Consider the following 20,314-nt stretch of genomic DNA (forward strand, 5'->3'; position numbering starts at 1 on the left):
GATTAGAAAAAAATATAGTCTGTGGTTAGTTCCGTGGTTTCTGGTTGGTGATGGCAGTAAGGCTTAGATCACTTTGCCTTTCCGGATAAACTAAACCAAAAAAAATAATGTTTCTGGTTGGCTTCTGTCAGTCTGTCAAAAAGCCGTTTGTTCTGTTGATGGGTGTCGAATTTCCGTAAAAAATCCAAATATTCTTCTTTTATTGTGATTCATCAAATTTTTCTCTTACTGAAAATGGTTTAAGTATAAATCTAGACTGATTACTTCCAAGTGATTTAAAACTGTGTGTGATAAAGTTGTAAATAAATCCAAAATGTCCGTTCCAAGCACTGGTCTTAGCAAATTGAAGAAGAAACACATTCGTGTAAAACATCAAAAAGTGAAATTGTTTCGTGCAAATGAGCCACTATTGTCTGTTTTTATGTGGGGTGTAAATCACACGGTAACTATATATATTACATGTTCTAATTAGGGTGACTTAAGTCGGGTGTAATAGGCAATAATGGGATTTGAGTCAATTTGAGCCGTTGATTAATGGGTGCTCGCAATCTTATTATGTCATTTACTTTATTACTGGTTTGTTATGTTTTTTTCTCTGTTTACTTTGGTATCAGGCTGATACTATCAGCCTGTAGTTATGACTTGTTCTGAATTGGCACTTTATCAAGTAAATTATCTAGTTTTCATGTTTTTGTGTTGGCTTCGGATGTAAATAGTATAACAGTGTAATATCTAATTCCATCATATCATCATGAAAGTTCTTATATACATGTAGCAACCTTTACACCAGTGATAATAACATTTATTTTTGCATTATTTATCTTTTTGGTCCATTTTCAGAACTATTTTTAACAATTAATTATCATAAAGGACTTTTTTATCCTTACTCATAACTGTTATGCATGCAGTATTATGCTATGCAGTGGTTAGCATGCACGGCCTGTGATAGTGGTGGTTAAGACACTCAATGGTTGAAAATTTATTATCTTGAGCTGACGTCAGATCGTTAAGCCATTGGTCCCGGTTGTACCCATTTAAAGTTGTTAAATTTGTACATTTTCTGTGCAATATGCACAGCCCAACATAAATATTAGATAAACTTTTGAAAGTAAACAAGAAAATTTACTGGGAGTATGTCCTATTACTTATAACTATGTGTATGTTCTACAAAAATGTATAAATTGTAATTTATGCACATATTTTTTTATTGATCATAGAACCAAATTTCAAAAAGAGACATGTTTTGTGTTCCCAGTTAGATAGAGTGATCCTAAATGGTCTTACGGCCATTGCATGTGTCTATAATACAAGCAAACTCTATTTGGTTAATAAGAAATAGAAAATAAGACTCTGTAGCAAAATATTACACAGAATTACACCTTCAAATTCAACTTAGTATATTGTACTAAGCACTTAGTACATTGTATTCTATTGTACTTATTTTCTATATTTTAGTCTCCTAAGTTTTTGTCTAAATCTTGTTTGGTGCAATAAAGTGTTTTTACTTACTTAGTACAAAATGATGATGTCATCAAAACATGTCACAAGGACCTATAAATTACATGTTTGGCATGTGTTACTACTTGGCAGCTCACATCTCATAGCTGTAATTTGTACATGTATGTAATAAGATGGTAATTTAATGTGTTTCTTTTCAGATTAACGAGCTAAGTCATGTTTCTATACCCGTCATGTTGCTGCCAGATGACTTCAGAGCTTACTCGAAGCTCAAAGTGGACAATCATTTATTTAACAAGTGAGATTTTATTCCGCCTTTGTTATGGCATTAAATAAGAATATATTTAAGGGCAGATTCTCTCATCTCTGTCACACACATCATACAGATGCTAAGACGGATTTTTACTAAATATACAATATGGACAAATCACACATTGCCAGCTCCACACTGTCGCCGAACTCTGGCAGAGGCCGACGAGAATGCGCGAACATTGCGTAGTATGTATGAATGCTTTTATTTACTGCAATGAAAAATCAGCATTGTATCCGAATCCGCAATGTTTCCGAACTCTTTGGCGACAGTTTGAATCCGGCATTAAGTTAGCCCCAAAGTAAAATAGGTTTGAAATCTGTGTCATGGAATACTAACTCAACGATACTATATTTTATAATATTACATAAATATATCCAAGATATCCAAGACTCAGGTCAATCTGAAAATGTCATTTTCCACCTTGCCTGACCGGAGATCCTACCCGGGACCTCTAGCAGTCCGGCATGATGGATGACCAGGCAATAGAGGTCGTCGAAAATGTTTCTTTTTGACACTTCGCACTTTAAGATCACGCGTGATGCACGCATGGCATAATTCAATTTATGTGCATAGATTATAATAAATATTGAATAGGTTTCTCGAGTAAATCGCAAACTGCCAAAATTCATTGCATTTTGCAACTTATTGCAATTGCAAGATCGTAACTTGATTATTGCGTGATTGTCTTTGTATAAGTAAACTAGACTGCGCACGCGATCTTGTGATTGGTTCATGATTCCTGTCAATTATGCTGATTTAATCCCAATGTTTTGTCTTGTATTGTAAGACTGTTAGTAGCGTAGAGAAAACTATACTTTGTCATGTTTTTCGTTTCGCTCACAGAGAGAGAAACTCTTATTAGAAATGTACGAGAAGAAACGCGACAGAGAGCTAATATCGTTTTGTCCCTCATCGAGTGGCCGGTTTTATATTGCCTGTATTGCCGCTTTGTATGAAATAGGCCGGAAGGTCTCTCTACTCTTTGTCTTTAGTTCTTCTTAGTTTTCTTCATAAACGATATATAATATATGTCGTCAAGGATGACAAGCGATCGATCGATCGATGGTCCGATAATGTCAACATCGTGCGAAGTGGAAAAGTAAGAAAGCGGATCCGGGGCTTAGATGATCTACGGGGCTGAGGAAGCGACCAGGTAGACGCACAGAAAAGAGAGATAGTGTATTTGTAGTTGAAGAAAGTTTATCAATATTTTAGTAAAACATATTATGTTAGTAACTTTAAAAAAATGAGAAAACGCGGCTTGTCAATAGTTAAATTGCATAGTTATAGATTTGGATAGAAAAATTATGTGTACATTTCAAAAGAACAAGTTCATAGAAGTTTTTAAACGATAACGTCTAATAATTTGCATGGATTATGATCGCGACATTCACAAATACATACACAAATGATTCGGTATTGCTTTCACAAATTTTTTGATGTTATTTTAAAACAATTAGATTTTAGCCAAAACCACCATAGAATATGTACCTGATTGCAATACGTTTGTACTGTCTGTTACATCTGTGTGTAGGTACATTGATTTGGCAGTGAACAAACAAGAGGTGACTCACAGCATCAGTGGCAATTAAATTATCATATGATAAATTAGGCCTTATCAAGCACTCTTCTCTATGTCGTGAACATGTTGTTGCTATGCGGTGAGCCGTCATGAATTATGTGTATTTAACACATTGAATAATCCGTGCTTACTTTAATTTTTAATTTAGAAGTGTGTATGACTGTTAAGCTTTCACAGCTAATCGGCTGGACCGATTTCGATGAAATCTGTTATGAATAGTTGTTCTTTCAATAGTTGTTATGAATAGGCTGGACCGATTTCGATGAAATCTGTTATGAATGGCCTGTGATTTGAACAGTCTTTAAATGCAGTTTGAAAAATCTAAAAATTAAATGTGATTCATTTGTTAAAAACTAGGTGCTTTCATCGAAATCCCTTCAATACAATTTCATGATTAGGTAACAAATATCCTAACACACTCACTCATATCCTAACTTTCACATTTATTACTTTTTTTTCAGAGAAAATATGCCCTCGCATTTCAAGGTCAAGGAGTACTGTCCATTAGTCTTCAGAAACCTGCGCGAGAGGTTTGGCATTGACGACATCGACTACAAGGAATCACTAACAAGGTATTAAAAAAAATATATTTCCAGCCAGGACCATTAAGTTCCAAAGGCGAAATTTCTTTCTCATATCTTATGATTATGTATTTATTTATGTTTATTTTTATTCCCACATACGATTGGACTTCCTCGCTTCCCTCACCCCGGTCCTAGGTTTAGAAAGCCTGATAACTACCTCTACTCGAGAGTACAGAAGAGATCCAGTCTCCGAAGATCGGCCACTGCTCCATCAGGTGTTGCCAACATGAACCAAGAGAGCATTTTCCATGACGCGAGTGAATTCGTCAAGCGAGGCCTGACGATTAAGCGGTTGAGGTCAGCGGTTTTTTAAACGCTGTACGATTTCTTTTTATTTCTCCCAATAACAACGTAGTGTGCCTTTTGAAATTTTGAACTGACACGACATCATCATCAAACACCGCTGTATTATTGGCCGTCATTCGTTTGCTTCGAGGTCATGGCTCATTTCTCCCGCACCGCTCCCACTCGGCAAGATAACGTTCATTGAAAAATGGACTTTAAAGCGTCGTACGTAGACCGTACTTTACATTCATAAAACCAAAGCCGACAGCTCGCTAATTTGTTGTCATTGTAAAGTATGCCTACAACGGACGCTTTAACGCTCACTTTTCAATGGACGTCATCTTGCCAGGTGGAAGCGGTGCGGTAGAAGTGTGAATCCTTAAGGGTGGTATTACATTTATTTACCAATGTACTTGTGTTGCCAAAAAAATAGAAAGCTTTTCTATCGATAGTCTACCTTGTCAAATCATCTGAAATATATTGTCCGTAGTATCCATACTATAGACCGCACTATAAATAATTACTTTTAGTATATTTATAATATTTTAGTAGTAAAACTGTCGGCTTAAACCAACATTAGTACAGTCGGGGCAGATATACCAGTCCAGAATGAGTTAGTAATTTAGTTAGGTGATGGGTAGTTTTATCTGACGCCAACTGTACTCGACGAAGAAGTTTTATTAAAATGGAATACCACCCTAACTCACTCTATAGGATGTGATTTTGGTGATCAAAAATGAGATTTTGTGTGGAGTGGATTTCTCGATGTTTGAAATATGTGAGATCCTGTTGAGATGAATCCGTGGACGAGTATCGATTGATCTGGTGCACTTGTCGACGTAATATCAATTAGATGACCATGATCCCGTTTTGTTATCCTTAACCTTTGTTGTCACATAAGTTTGCTCCTAAGTTTGTTCTATGCTCGTTGGATTGAAAATAACGGATTATTTTTATTATTACATTTGCTCTTGCGTATTTTTGGAGCTATTTCATGATGCTCATCTAAATATTGCTGACTTTTTCGTGAAAAGTGACAGAATGCGAGCGCGCTAATAGTTTTGGAAATTACTAAATGATTTTAAATATTGAAGGATATAAAAAAAAACAGAGATATAAATGAATTTAATGATAGATGGTAATACGCCCGAAAATTGACAAAATTTTCTCCCTAAAAGTCGATTTGTGCCGGAGGAAAAAATGGCTCGTATACACATATTTAGACAGAAATGTCTTTGGTTACCGTTATTGTCACTCCTAGTGGGATATTATATAATATGTATCGGTATTTATATACACTAACACGACCTGCACAGCGACCGGCATCATCTTGACATGCGCACTTATGTACCACTGTACACAAGATATACGGTAAGTAGTAATAAATAGGTATAATTATCATAATTGTTGTACTTAAGTACAAAAAATAAATAAGTAGATGCTTTTCTATCACTGTCACTCTCATTATGTCGAAAGAGATAGACAGTATGTGATTTATCTTGTAACTAGATGTTGCCCTGGGCTTTGCTCCCATGGGAAATTTGAGATAGAATATAGCCTATAGCAATCTTGCATAATGTACCTTTCTAATAGTGAAATATTTCTTTAAATCGGTTCGGTAGTTTTGCAGATTACCCGCCTCAAACATACAAACTCACAAACGCTTACCTTTTAATAATAATATATAGTATAGTATAGATAATATACTTGAAGAAATGTTGTGATAAATATGAGTACAATTCTACTAATATAACAATTCGTGTCGATGTCATGAGGATGTTTGTGACTCGATCACTTAAAGTAGTAGTACTGAACAGATTTCGATGAAATTTGATACGTTTTATTCCGAAATTCCTACAGAAGTACGAAATCCCATGACATTATGTAGAATATGATATATCTGGCGTACAGAATATGTTTTATTGACATGACTAAGCGGAAAATTCAATTATGTGTAATTTGCTCTCCGAAGCTTGGTATTTCCTGTACAGTGACGAGAAGATATCTCGTATGTACATACATAACTACCTGTCGAGGAAATTTACGAAATTATATCTATCTCGTACGCATGTAAATTCTATATGTAAAATCACTCGGGCTTGTCAATCAACAAAACGTTGATTGAGTGCTAGATAATCTATCTATATCGGCCATCAACTGAAGACATTTAATTACTTAATAGACATTGGTTTGTGAAATTTAATGGCATTTTTTAATAAGTTCCAAACACTACATTCAGATTACTACTAGCACAGTCCAATATTACGACCTCTAGGATTAACTGAGGGTCGTTCACTAGTTGGCGCCACTGGCCTGAAAAAATAAAAACCCACATACACAATCTTACTCAGTTCAGTGGTACATTATAGCGAAACAGTTCTCGTGTCTTTGGCGGATTCGGCATACATGACCGGTTTTTCATTGCGGTAAATAAAAGCTCTCACACTAACTACGCAATGTTCATTCATTCGCGTCGGCGTCTGTCGTGAGTTCGGCAATAGTGTGTAACCGCCGGCATATCATTTAAATCTTTGTTCGACAAACTTTAAAATTTGCCTTGAACATGGACCACCTTGAACATACACCAGTGCCCCTAGCGGCGAATTCGGTCATCGGCATATTGTTTTCTACAAGTACAACATAATTGTCCATCCGAATTTACTATATTATATTGTGTTGTGATTGTGATCTATTTAATGTATGTATCTGATGTGGAAATGAGTACCTACCTATGCACGAAACATTTTTTTTTAAATATAACCTCAAATAAATAACCTAATTTAAACTTGCCGCAGATCTCAGCCGACGCCGGACGATTCGTCCGGTAAATCGGGCGCCAAGTTCTACCAAAGTTACGACCGTCTTTTCATACTGAAAACACTAACTTCCGAGGAGGTGGAGCGAATGCACTCTTTCCTCAAACATTACCACCCGGTGAGTGATTGTGGCATGTGCTTCCGCCCTAAAATACTACTCTATAACCCATCCAACATATTACACTCGACTGCCTCCTGTGGAAGTTGTACAAGGCAACGATAGCATTTTCACTTCATGTAGTCGGCTGGTCGTAAAATCATAGCAGACAAAAGATATTTTTTTATGTGGACCTCGGGTTTCGAGCCGTAATGGCAACATGATGAGAGAGAAAGTAGTAATTTATTGATATTTCGACATAAAATTTGTTTACTTTACTAATACTAGCGGCCCGTCCCGGCTTCGCTCGGGTTAAATATAATAAATTATGCACCTAAACCTTCCTCAGGAATCACACTATCTATTGGTGAAAACCGCATGAAAATCCGTGCAGTAGTTTTTGAGTACACGCGAACAGACAGACCCGTCAGAGGACTTTGTTTTATAATATTTTATAATATTCAAGGATAAATATGTCGCATCGATGAGCAATTCCAACGATCAGTATTATCAATGAACAGTTTCATTGATAACTAATCCATTTCTATGTAAATCAGCTGTACTGACATATGTTATCTAATCTTTGTAAATATTGATAACATGTTCGGATAATGTCATGGAAATTGCTATCAAAATACTTGATATAACCTCATAGAGGGACGCAATGATCTAATGTGTCTGAAGAAACTCATGTTTCAGAAGAACTATTTATTGAACATATAAATGAGAGTGTTGTCTCTCTGTCGACTGGTAACACTGGATATTTATCAACCAATCTTAAATATTCTATTTGATATTGCAATGGCAAAAGAACGCAGTTCGTTTAAAATCCATTTTCTTCACTTTCTTGACACGACTGTGAATATAAAATTAATTAATTAGACTTATTTATCTTTTAATACAGACTTTTGCTATCTAACTATAATATTATAAATGCGAAAGTAAGTATGTTTGTTTGTTACCTATTCATGCTCTATTTACTCAACCAAACTTCTTCAAATTTAGCATAAGTGTAGTTTGAAGTGTGGAGAAGGACAGGGTATTTTCATCGGGAAAATAACAGCTCCCGTGGGAAAATTACGCGGGCGACCTACGCTAGTTTATAATATTAGTATGGATTATTATTATTAATAGAATTGTTTTGTAGATTATTTAAATGAATATTTGTTACAGTACATAGTGGAGCGACACGGCAAGACTTTGTTGCCTCAATATTTGGGCATGTACCGGCTGACGGTGGACGGCATAGAGCATTATCTTGTGGCCACTCGGAATGTGTTTTCGGACCATCTCAACATACATAGGTATGCTTACATAAGACTTAACTCTCATCTGAGCATCTGTTACATTTTTTCCCCACACAGGACCATACTTAACAAGTTTAATTAATCTAGCTCCTCACCTAGGTTTCAACATTTTTATTAGGTTTTTTATGACCGAGCGAGCGAGGTCTACAAATCAACTTAGGGCAAAAATACATTTTTTTATATGTATGTATGTATGTATGTTTGTTTGTAACGCGATAACTTTTGAACTATTGGTGCGATTTTGATGAAATTTAAAAGGTATGTAGGATCTGTCAATATAAATTTTAAGATCGTGGGTCAACAAAATCGGTTAAGTCGTTTTTGGAATATTCACAATTTTGCAAAAAAAATATTGTGTTCGCGAGGTCTCTATGTTCGCGGCGTCAAGTTATCCTGAATGAACCTCTACGGCTTGAGTTTGCAATGAATTCGGGTAGGTTGATGTTCTGTTGACTGTACTTATTTGTTTCATTTATTTACAGGAAGTACGACTTAAAAGGTTCGACCGTGGACCGGGAGGCGTCCGAAAAGGAATTAGAGAAGGAGCTACCCACTCTGAAAGACAATGACTTCATAAAGCAAGGTGTCCGCATCGATATCGGCGAAGCGGCTAAAGACAAACTTTTGGAGACTCTCACCGCTGATGTTGAGGTAATTATTTTGTTGTAGCTACCCGGTCCGGCTTCGCACGAGGTCTATGAACCTTTGAAAATAAAGTGTGTAAAAAACATTTAGAATTGCAAAAAATATTTTGTGTTGTTTAAAAGAAAAAAGAAAGCTTATATACGGAGAGCGACTATCTCTCTTTCACAAACTCATTTCTCAGTTTGTGCGCGTGAGTGGGCAAGCAAAGGGTTCTTGTATTTAAAAAAAAATATAGCAGAAATTCAACTCATTTCCTGCTACTCGGAACTCGCAAAATTACGCTCGTCTGTCTGTCAGCTTAACCGTTCAGAAAACGGGTGTGTCGTGTCTTATCAAGAAGTGAGCGATTTGTCTTTGGAGAGAGAACAATGGAAAGTACTCCAGCGACAAGATCCTCGCTCTTAAATTGATATGATGACGAGGGCTTCACCATAATAGGCTTGTTGACAAATTTTTGTTTTGATGACTATTCGAAGGTCCTTATATTATTAGAGACACCAGTGAAAAAAATACTATGATAATGACAATACTTTCAAAGATATGACAAAAATTAAATCCCACATATTTGTTACTCGTACAAACGCTCCATACTAAATGTCACGAATAAGTGACGTCACAACGTGCTGAAATGTTCGCGAAGAAAGATATGTTTGTCCGACAGCTACATTAAATATTATTACGTTTATGATGATAACTTCATAATAAAAGTTGTTACAAAATATTTTTTTTATGATGGTCGTGTTTGTTTTTATAATTTTATACTTTTTGATTATAACACTTTCCATCCAACCAAGTTTAAATCTTCGTTTAACGATAACTTCGTTACAGTCTATGAATCATCATAACGATCGTAAATATATCTATTTTTTTACCTAGATTTGAACATATTTTTTACAATTGTCTGACCTTGTCAACTACCCCACTATGTGTTCCCGTAGTTCCTGACGAAGCTCCACCTGATGGACTACTCCCTGCTGCTGGGCGTGCACGAGTGCGGGCGCGGCGAGGCGGAGGCCGAGGCGGCGCGACAGCGCGACGCCGAGCGAGACTCCGACGACGACGACTCCGACACCGACACCGACCACCAGGACAGGTATATACCGCCCTCTCTCTCTCTCTCTCTCACGCTACTGCTGCTGGTATACATACTTTGTGTGTCGATAACAAATCTATAAATGCTACCTAATAAATTTAAAAATAAATATAAATATATTAGGACAGATCACACAGATTGAGCTAGCCCCAAAGTAAGTTCGAGACTTGTGTTATGGGATACTAACTCAACGATACTATATTTTATAACAAATACATATATAGATAAACATCCAAGACCCGGGCCAATCAGAAAAATATAATTTTCCATCATGACCCGACCGGGGATCGAACCCGGGACCTCTCGGTTCAGAGGCAAGCACTTTACCAATGCGCCATCGTCGAAATAGTTATGTATATAACACGCTAGGAACTTTTGCAACGAACGTTTTTGTATAGTATGTATTTTGTTATTCAGGCTTATTTATATTCATTCAGGTTATTCGAGGGCGCTAGGGACTTATGACAGTTAAACAATAAATTATCCACAGATGGGGCTACAACACCCCCCCCGATAGCCCTCGCACTCTGGCGCGGCAGTCGTCCCTCCGCTACCAGGGGATCATCCCCGAGCTGGACATCTACGCGATTCCCAGTCAAGACGGCTCCGCCAAGAAGGAGATATACTTCGTCGCGCTGATTGATGTGCTCACACACTACGGCGTCAAGAAACAGGTGGGTTTGTATGAGAACATTGAACATACATATCTGATATCTGTCTTGACGCATTACGTCGTCATGAAACATTTGGTCGCTCGCAAAATGTATTTGTAGTAAAATGTCACTTTCGCAAAATGTCATTGTAGCACAATGTTACTTCCGCAAAATGTTTTGTAGCACAATGTCGCTTGCGCAAAATGTCATTGTAGCACAATGTTACTGCCGCAAAATGTTTTTGTAGCACAATGTCGCTTGCGCAAAATGTCATTGTAGCACAATGTTACTGCCGCAAAATGTTTTTGTAGCACAATGTTACTTCCGCAAAATGTTTTTGTAGCACAATGTCGCTTGCGCAAAATGTCATTGTAGCACAATGTTACTTCCGCAAAATGTTTTTGTAGCACAATGTCGCTTGCGCAAAATGTCATTGTAGCACAATGTTACTTCCGCAAAATGTTTTTGTAGCACAATGTCGCTTGCGCAAAATGTCATTGTAGCACAATGTTACTTCCGCAAAATGTTTTTGTAGCACAATGTCGCTTGCGCAAAATGTCATTGTAGCACAATGTTACTTCCGCAAAATGTTTTTGTAGCACAATGTCGCTTGCGCAAAATGTCATTGTAGCACAATGTTACTTCCGCAAAATGTTTTTGTAGCACAATGTCGCTTGCGCGAAATGTCATTGTAGCACAATGTTACTTCCGCAAAATGTCTAGAATACGCATTACGTGCAAGTATTATATCTCTCTTCAGAAAAATAAAAATCTACATGTAGTGTTGTACACTCTAAACATAACCGTTTTGAGTTGATAGTTGAGCCCTTAGTGGACGCTTTTGAGGGTTGAATAATCGTGCTCCAGTTAGATAAGATTAGTCTAAGATCTTACTTTCGGCCAACTCAATATGAGTCCATCCCTATATATTAAGTTTTCTTTTAAAGCCATATCGTAACTGTTGAGAACTGTTTTTGCAAATAAATTATCTTTGTCTATTTATTATTCAATTCCCAGGCGGCGAAAGCAGCCAAGACGGTAAAGTACGGTAGCAACGTGGACGGGATATCGACGTGCGACCCGGAACAGTACGGCAAGCGGTTCATAGAGTTCGTAGCGAAGGCCATCGAGGGGAATTAGGCTGTTTACACTCCACGTTTCTCTTAGCGCTCACGAGGGCCCCAGAAATGGTGAGGAGTTCCAAATTTATATTGGTTGTTTTTCTTTTTATATTCGAGCGATGATGATAATACTGGCCACTTGAAGAATGTGAGGTTTTAATGTTTTATTTTAGAAATAAGATTTTTGAATATGGAATGTTTCTGCGATGTTATCACGTCAGAGGCACCAGGATTTGGTGTGAATTAAACGCTCATAAATCAAGGCATTTTAGTTTTTGCTAGATTCATTAAAAATTCGTTCCGTCGGCGCTAGGTCACAGTTATACGGAATTCACAGGGTGTCGTAGATTTAAGGCCGGCGCACATAGATGCGCCGTTGCGTTCCCTATGTGCTTTTCTTGTGTGGAATTTTAAACACGCGCACAAGTCGCTATTCTATATAAAAATGTGACGCGTACGTGCAGTCAAGTCCGTGTGCGCCGACTTTTAAAATTGATTAATTATATATAGTTAAATTTGATTGGACCCTCGTAAGGCTAAGAGAAGCTACATGTTATTATTGTGGAAACTTATTGCCGTAGATATTTTAGTCTCGATTGATAGTGTCTTGGTAATCGTTGTGATCTTGTTAAGTAACGATTGGCGTGGTGTAGACTGGAATGGGTGGCTGCTTATATAGAAGTTTTACAATTTCAAAACCTAAGATCGAAGAGAAGAGAAGAAGAGAAGAGTACGCCAAATTTAATTAAAATAATCCAATTTGGCGTACTCTAGTGCTATTTTGTATTTTATTAAATCTGCTTCATTTTCTATTAATCTCCTCTTCTTAAATAGCAAAATGTTGTCAGTGGCGACCCATCTACTTATTTCACGCATTATTGCTTAAGTTTTAAATACTGAGATATTGGGTTTACTAAATCTGGAACCTGTGTAGTAAATATATCTTTAATATCTATGGCAATATAACAAGACACCGTTATGATGGTAAGTGTAAGTCGATTTTAAAGTGATGGTGGCGTTGGTACGTGTCCTTTGTGGTCCGGTGATCAATTGATGTTCGTCTATATGGCCCTACTCTATGATTGTGACCATTGTGGTACGTAACTGCGGAATGACGTCGTAGATTTAAAGTAAATTGTTATCAATGGGGAAAATTCAAACAAGTGCATTTTTCTATTTGACTAAAATAGTGCACTTCTGTTTATTTTACTTTTACCATTTGTTTACTGTATGTGAAATGACAAGCTAAAATGAATTTTAAGACTAAAGATTGAAAGCAGAATTTTGACTTTCAAAGCAGTTGCATACGATCGTGGTCATAACTTGGGAGTATACGCTGGCGTTTCTAATTATCCGCTTCGCGCGCGAATTTCACATTCGAAAGATTATATTGCTGTAGTCAACTGCCCTAAAACGAAGATTTATCAACGATATTTTATAAATAGAGACTACAAAAGTACCATAGATGTTGTTGAACATATTTTAAGTCCACAAGAATGATTAGTAGTCTAATAGAAGCCTCAAAATATTTTTGTTAGTTTACCGGAAAGAAAACGTTAAAGTTGAAGACGAGCAAATGTTGGAATTTTTGGCATATTCCGGTCAGTCGACCAACACACCCTTACAGTATTCATCTGGAAATTATACAACATTTTTTCGACAAGTTTTCCCAAAATCATGTGTCAATTATTTTAGTATATCGGGCAGTTGATGACAAAGCACACAAGGTGGCGTTCCAGACATTTCTAGCTAGATTCTTGACATTGATAGCAATTTTATCTGTATGCTTTAAGGTGATGAGAATTCTATACGCTAGGGGCATTTTTTGTAACACGCACACTGTTAAAACAAATGCCTAGCGTGTTGTCTGAACAAAGTCAAAACAATAGTGTGTTACGAATACATTTGGTTAGACACTTTCCCGGATAGACAGGGGCGTGGGTTCAATTCCCGCGCGAATCCAGATATTTTCATTTAATTTTTGAGACGTGTTCTCGCTTATTGTTTGTATGAATCTGAAAAAGATAAAAGCTTAGTTTCTCAACGAAGAAGGCGGCATCTAGCTAGATTTTTGTCTGTGTGCGCAATTAGCGTTCGTTTCACATTTGAACTGATGTAAAATCTTTAAGAGCACACTTTGCAATAATTTTCATAACTCGTTATTAGCTTTTATATAATGTTCCGCTATCGTAGATTAGTGTGGAAAGAAATTAAGAAATGTTGAAATATCATTAAATTAGAATGTTCACGTGTTAAATTGGACTAATGATGTTAATCTCAATGGGATATGTACGTACGTGGAAGTTGTATAAGGCTGTTTTCTGCGGCTCGTTCGCAATTTGCACGCATATCGCCGGATACGCAAAACGTCAGATGCGCAAAATGACAATTTTTGTAACTAGACATTTTACGATATTTTTTAAATTTCTATCCGGGAAATTAAGTAACAGCCCTTGTAGTATTTTTGGAACTTTCCAGCGAATCTGACGTTTTCGACATTTTGCGTATTAGGAGTTATGTATGTAAATACTTGTTTCACATGTATTTTTATATCAGATAAATGAATTCTGATAGTACAATATTATCCGCGCTGTGAAACAGGTTTTATATTGTATCCATATCAAATGTCTCTTTGAATATGAAGAATTCGTGAATCGTGAAAAAAAAGTCAATGTCACATTTTTTATTACGAAAAATTTGATGTGGATACGGTTTTGTATTGACGGTGTATTGATATGTAACATGCTAACGCTAAAATAATGTATATTAATGTAAGTGAAGTCCGCTTGGTTGTCGAGAAATAGGATTGGAAGTTGAAAACTTGTAGCCGATTTGATTTTGATTTGAAATGAGTTCAAAAGTTCAAAGGAGTTTTAAATTGTTCGCAAATTCAGTAATTAAAACAGCGTAAAAGAGGTATCGCGCAACTAAAAAGTTTTCACTATTTTGCTTGACACGTCTTTATTAACATGTTGCGCATAAAGCGAATTAGTGCCGTCAGCTCTCCTCTTGTTAATTTAAATTATGCCATCAGGAGTGGCGTTAAAGCTCACATGGCCAAAATTTTTGAATGAAATGAACTCTTGAGAAGAGTAGTGCAGCCAGGCGGACTAATGGTTGAGTACAGGGCGTTGTTCGGCCCCTATAAATAAACTTTGCCAATATAACCTATACCCATTTTGCTTAGTCTTCTGTCTAGCGTAGAAAATAGTATCTAACGGTGTAAGATTTTGTTATTTATTGTTCTACTTCGAATTAAAGGGGTTTGGTTAAGTAAATCGATTACTAGATGGCGCTACTGCTGATGTAAATGGTTAAATAGTCATAATAATTCGCCTTCTTAAATTAAATCATGACTTTTTTGCATGTCGATGGCAAATCTACACACGCTGTATTGGATATTAAATGTATTTTTGCCAGAATCGAGCCACTATGACGCCATCATCGGAAGCTGCCATCAAGTTTTATCAGAGTTTAAATCATGTGAAGGACAAAGATACCTCTCGCTCTAACGTTCTTGCACACTAACGCCATCTATTAATCAGTTGACTATGCCGATTCCGTTAAGACTTGGATTGTTACGGGAGTCTTGTGATTTATTCTGCGAAATTCATGTAATTTTGTATTTTGATGTTGGGTTTCATCACTTTTTCATATAAAGAAAATAATAACTATCGCAGTTGAATAAATGCTAAGATTTTGATTGTTTGCTAGCAAATCAATTAATTTTTAAATACATAAATGTAATTAAAAAAAAATCTATTATGTATCGGGTGTTTTCTTAAAGGTTAGGAGTAAATTAAGCTACGATCATATCAGTTCAATTTACATAAATTTTTATTAATTTTGAAAACCAATTTGTATGTTTTGATATTCGAAAGTGATGAAATCGCGCTATTATTATAATTAAGAAAAATATTCGCAGTCGTAATGCGATTTGAAAATTTCACAATTACCTTTGACTGTTTATCCAAATATGTATAGACAAAAAATCAGTATTTTGGGTTCCCTTAATATTTTTTATCAAAGGATAGATTTTGTGATAGATATTGTTTACTTTTAGATGTTAATTTAACTTTTAGAATTACTGTGAAAGACTATTGCTTTGATTTCATCGATTTTACTTTGATATAATTAATCGTATCTTGCATGAGTAATAATTGAAATGTATAGTCATTTGCATAACGCTAACGTGTTACTGGAGCGTTTAGTTGGGGTTGCCATGTTTTATTATTCTGCTATTATAAAGGTCATAACACACTAGCACATCGCAAGGTGGCCTTCATAGAAATTTGAGCATTAAAGCCTCCTCTGTAGACATACTTTACATTGACAACAAATTAGTGCTGTTAGCTCTCGTCTTGTTAATGTAAATTATGTCTCCAGGAGAAGCCTTAAAGCTCACTTTTCAATGAACATCATTCGCGTGGGAGCTGTGCGGTGCAAGTGCGTTATGTTTGACCTTAAGTGTGTAGACTGAATCTATGAAATCTATGCCCCATCAAAAAATTTAAATAATCTTGACATGATTTTATAATGAAATATCACTTTACAAATTAATTTATATATCGCAAACTGTTTTACAGATTGCATATTTAGTACACGTGTTGTATGAAGATAGTTATTTGTAAAGTATTTCAATGAAACATTACTATTTAATGGCACAATTGTTTATCTATTTCAACTACCATTGTGTGCCTATGTATCTGCCAATAATCTAATACATTACCCTATTTTCTGTTGATTTAGTACAAAAACGGTTGGTTTCATATAGTGTAATCTAATTTAATACTTTATTTTTTCACTTGGCTTTTAAGACTGACGCTGTTTTACAACTGAAAAAAAAATTAATTGACGACCTCGTTGGCGCAGTGGTAAAGTGTTTGCCTCTAAACCGAGAGGTCCCGGGTTCGGTGCCCAGTCGGGAAATGATGGAAAATGATATTTTTCTGATTGGCCCAGGTCTTGGATGTTTATCTATATATGTATTTGTTATAAAATATAATAACGTTGTGTTAGTATCCCATAACACAAGTCTCGACCTTTGGGGCTAGCTCAGTCTGTGTGATTTATCCTACCTAATATATTTATTTGCTGAAGATCACGTGTAATAAAACATGGCGAACTCATATATCTAAAGTGAGTCCTCCCATAAACCTAGATTCCTGAACAATGTGTTAGTCATGGAAATGATTGTCATATGTGTTGCCATTGTTTAGGTCGATAATTTTATTTTTATTTGTAGTTGTTACATTAAATAGGTTTTATTTCATTGTTAACGGTGACGGTTGAAGCCACGTGCCGATTTAGGCATATATTTATTATATATATGATAGCTTGGATACGAAATAAGATATTCGGCATGTAAGCAACACGGTTGAAACTTTAATTCTCTAGTCTCCTAATCTTGTAAAGACAAAAATGTGTAATGAAAAATTTAAACTTAATTTTTTGAAAATATTCGGTTTATAAAGTTTCTGCATTATTTCTGTGTTTTAATTTCCACCCTTTTTTTATTTATTTCATTTATTTTCACTTTTTAGCCTCATTTTATATATGGGCTATATTCCACTTATTGTTGTCATCTCCTTCGTAATAAAAACGGAATTTGACTAGTGGAATATACCGCCCTTGCACAGGAACTACAGTCTGTCTTAAAGAGTAGAAAACCATGGAACCAGTAGGTACTCCGTCTAAGTACATACTAAATCCATGTAGAAAACAAATGAGGGCGCTCTGCTCACTGGTCTGGTATGTCAATACTGGCTGTTTATCAACCAAACTTGACCATTCTGTTTGGTATTGAAATGGCAAAAAATTCAGTTAGTTAAAAAACCGGTTCAGACTCTTTTAAGTGGGGCTATCACTATAGAACAAGAATTTAAAATTCTACGATCTATGTAAAAATAACATGACAAAATTGGTAGTTGATAATTTTATTAAAAAACTTGATGATAGCAACACATGACCCTAATCCATCCTCGTCTTGACATGTTTCTCTGTAATCTTATCCTTCTCGATGATGTACACCACCGCGCCCCAGCCCGAGATGGCGTCGCGGTCCGCTGCGTTCACCAGCGCCTGCGCAAATAATATAGCTTTCATTAACACCTTTATATTATTTAGTAGGGGCCCGTCCTGGCTTCATTTGGGTTTTATACCTACCTGAGCGTGTTTCCGGTTGCTTCCTCAGCCATTTAGCTACCCTGAACCCAGGGAACGCTATCCCCACAAATCACACTGTTGGTAAAATCCATCTGGTAGTTTTTGAGTTTATCGCGTTCATACAGACAGACGCGACAGGGGGACTTCTTTTTATAATATCTTACCGCAATCTAGTGGCAAGTAGTCGCATACACGATACACATGCATACACGAGGTAATATTGAGACCAAATTGAAATTTTTTTGGCACTAGATTTAGAGATTTTTTGAGATAGAACTTTATGATTACTTAGAAATCATGACACACCTGTGAGATTGTTTCAAACAGCTCATCAGGCTTCAAGTTGGGCTCCCACAGCGCCTCACACATACCATACAGCTGCTCTGAACATGTACCAGACACCACAAAGTCCTCGGGCTCATTTGGGCAGCCAATCTATGAAAAATAGTAGCTTTTTGAAACTCAACTCAATATATCTAGATGAGACAAGATGTTACATACAGGATGCTTATTACATTTGCTTTTAGCAAATTTTCTTACATTTTCAGATAATTTTCATAAATATAAAAACAACTTGGGTTGTTCGTTTATAGATAAAAACTTTATTTAAATGGATTTGTTATACATGCTTTTTAACTTATTTTTGAAAATAATGAGAAGAAAAAATTCTGGAATAAATTTAGTTTATTTGAAACTTTATTGTTTAAGTTGTTTACAATCTAGTCTGATGGAGGAAAGCAAAGATGAAGTCTAGGTTATTACACAAGCAAAAAATGCATCCTCACTCTGGTGGCAGCTGCGGTAAATAATTTCCATATCATGAACTTTCTATCAAGTTAACCTGATTACAGAGAATCAAGACACAATACAGTATTCATCTGGAAGCTGATTACCAGTAAGTAGGTGACAGGTTATGAGAAATATTTACCAGATCCATATTGCACACATAAGGTTGGTTATCAATGGGATCCAGTCCAGCGATCACAGGCTCAATGAAGTAGGGCCCGAAGCGCCTCTCGTACAACAGGTTGGAGAGCATTGCAGAGAATGTCTTTGGACGCATTGCTCTGTTTTCTTTTAATTCATACAGATTCATTCTGAAAAAAAAAATTAAATTATTCTCATGAAAAGGAATTTGACCAAAAGTCTGTTTTCAACAGAAAAACAGCATGTTTAGTAAAATTAATCCTGATAATAAAGAAATTTGATGAATCTTACAATTTTACTCCAAATGACTTGTGACCTTAACAAATAACGCATCTTCTTGTTCTGTTCTTAAGTCAGTTATTTTGAATGTAAATTACTAACTTTAAATAATAATTGAGTATTACCAGTATTACTTATGACTTAAATCATGTTTTATAAACATTAAATAGCAAGGCACAAAAATGTGATTGAATGAACAAACTTAACGTTACCTGAATTTTAATCTCTGGAAAACAGTTTGAGTGTCTGTAGCAAGACCTGGCAGACCTACATATAGTGTGGGGCCCATTTGATACACTTTAGGGAAGTTAGTGGACACGGTCTGAGCCTGGATACCGTATCGCTTGTCCGTGGCGATGGCCACACAGTCTTGGCCTCGCATTGCCACCACAGCACCACCATTGTACGCCAAAATAGACTGGAAGTACAATAGGTTATGATGAAAGAATTTGTTAAAAGCTCAGGACTTTTACATTTTTATAGAATTTGCTTTAATCTTAATTGATTTTCGTGTGATTTGTATAGTTAGATTATTATAATAATTTCGTAAAATTACACTCTTTATAAAATCTGCTTAGTAATGTTTAGGACGCTATTATAACCAACACATCACAAACAGAATATCATTATTTTATTAAAAAATAACAAGCACAGATAATCTTACCATTATAAAATTAGTAAGAAATGTACTTTCTCGTTAATTAAACACTGTAATTAAATGCAAAATCACTGCAAAAATTGGAAACGAAAAATGACATATCATCCGGCGATATTTATTTGACAGATACTGCTGGCTGCCAGTTAGACGTCAGTGTCAGTCGTGTCAGTTTATGCGGGGCCCTTACCGCGCGCGGGGCCCTTGTAGATTAGGTAGGTTGGTACCTACCGAGTTCATGAATATAAAAATCGTTTTTAAATGTACTAGCTGGCCTTGCTGGTATATAAGTTTGCTAATATAAGAGCTTTTGAATTCTAGTCTGTGGAATGTT

The 20,314-nt window shown here is 36.0% G+C and overlaps 2 protein-coding genes across 3 annotated transcripts; one reads left to right on the forward strand and one right to left on the reverse strand.

Annotated features, from left to right (window-relative positions):
* Nucleotides 1-109: 109 nt before the first annotated feature.
* On the forward strand, nucleotides 110-17,439 carry PIP4K (Phosphatidylinositol 5-phosphate 4-kinase). 2 transcript variants are annotated; one of them, XM_053756052.2, is made up of 10 exons: nucleotides 110-442; nucleotides 1,659-1,756; nucleotides 3,815-3,925; nucleotides 4,073-4,234; nucleotides 7,018-7,156; nucleotides 8,309-8,439; nucleotides 8,925-9,093; nucleotides 10,026-10,180; nucleotides 10,671-10,854; nucleotides 11,851-17,439. In XM_053756052.2, the coding sequence occupies exons 1-10, from the start codon at nucleotides 314-316 to the stop codon at nucleotides 11,971-11,973; spliced, it is 1,401 nt and encodes a 466-aa protein (XP_053612027.1). In that variant the 5' UTR covers nucleotides 110-313; the 3' UTR covers nucleotides 11,974-17,439. The 2 variants fall into 2 exon arrangements, with proteins under 2 accessions (XP_053612027.1, XP_053612028.1); XM_053756053.1 differs by lacking the exon at nucleotides 4,073-4,234 and having other exon boundaries at nucleotides 112-442.
* Nucleotides 17,440-17,874: 435 nt separating this feature from the next.
* On the reverse strand, nucleotides 17,875-20,144 carry Prosbeta3 (Proteasome beta3 subunit). Its single transcript, XM_053755619.1, has 5 exons — nucleotides 19,990-20,144; nucleotides 19,538-19,743; nucleotides 19,048-19,216; nucleotides 18,426-18,554; nucleotides 17,875-18,035 (listed from the first exon to the last, which is right to left on the reverse strand). Exons 1-5 carry the CDS (start codon nucleotides 19,990-19,992, stop codon nucleotides 17,925-17,927), a joined length of 618 nt encoding a protein of 205 aa, XP_053611594.1. The 5' UTR covers nucleotides 19,993-20,144; the 3' UTR covers nucleotides 17,875-17,924.
* Between the last annotated feature and the right edge of the window lie 170 nt (nucleotides 20,145-20,314).

The sequence above is a fragment of the Plodia interpunctella genome, chromosome 15 (assembly GCF_027563975.2).
Source record: "Plodia interpunctella isolate USDA-ARS_2022_Savannah chromosome 15, ilPloInte3.2, whole genome shotgun sequence".
NCBI lineage: Eukaryota > Metazoa > Arthropoda > Insecta > Lepidoptera > Pyralidae > Plodia > Plodia interpunctella.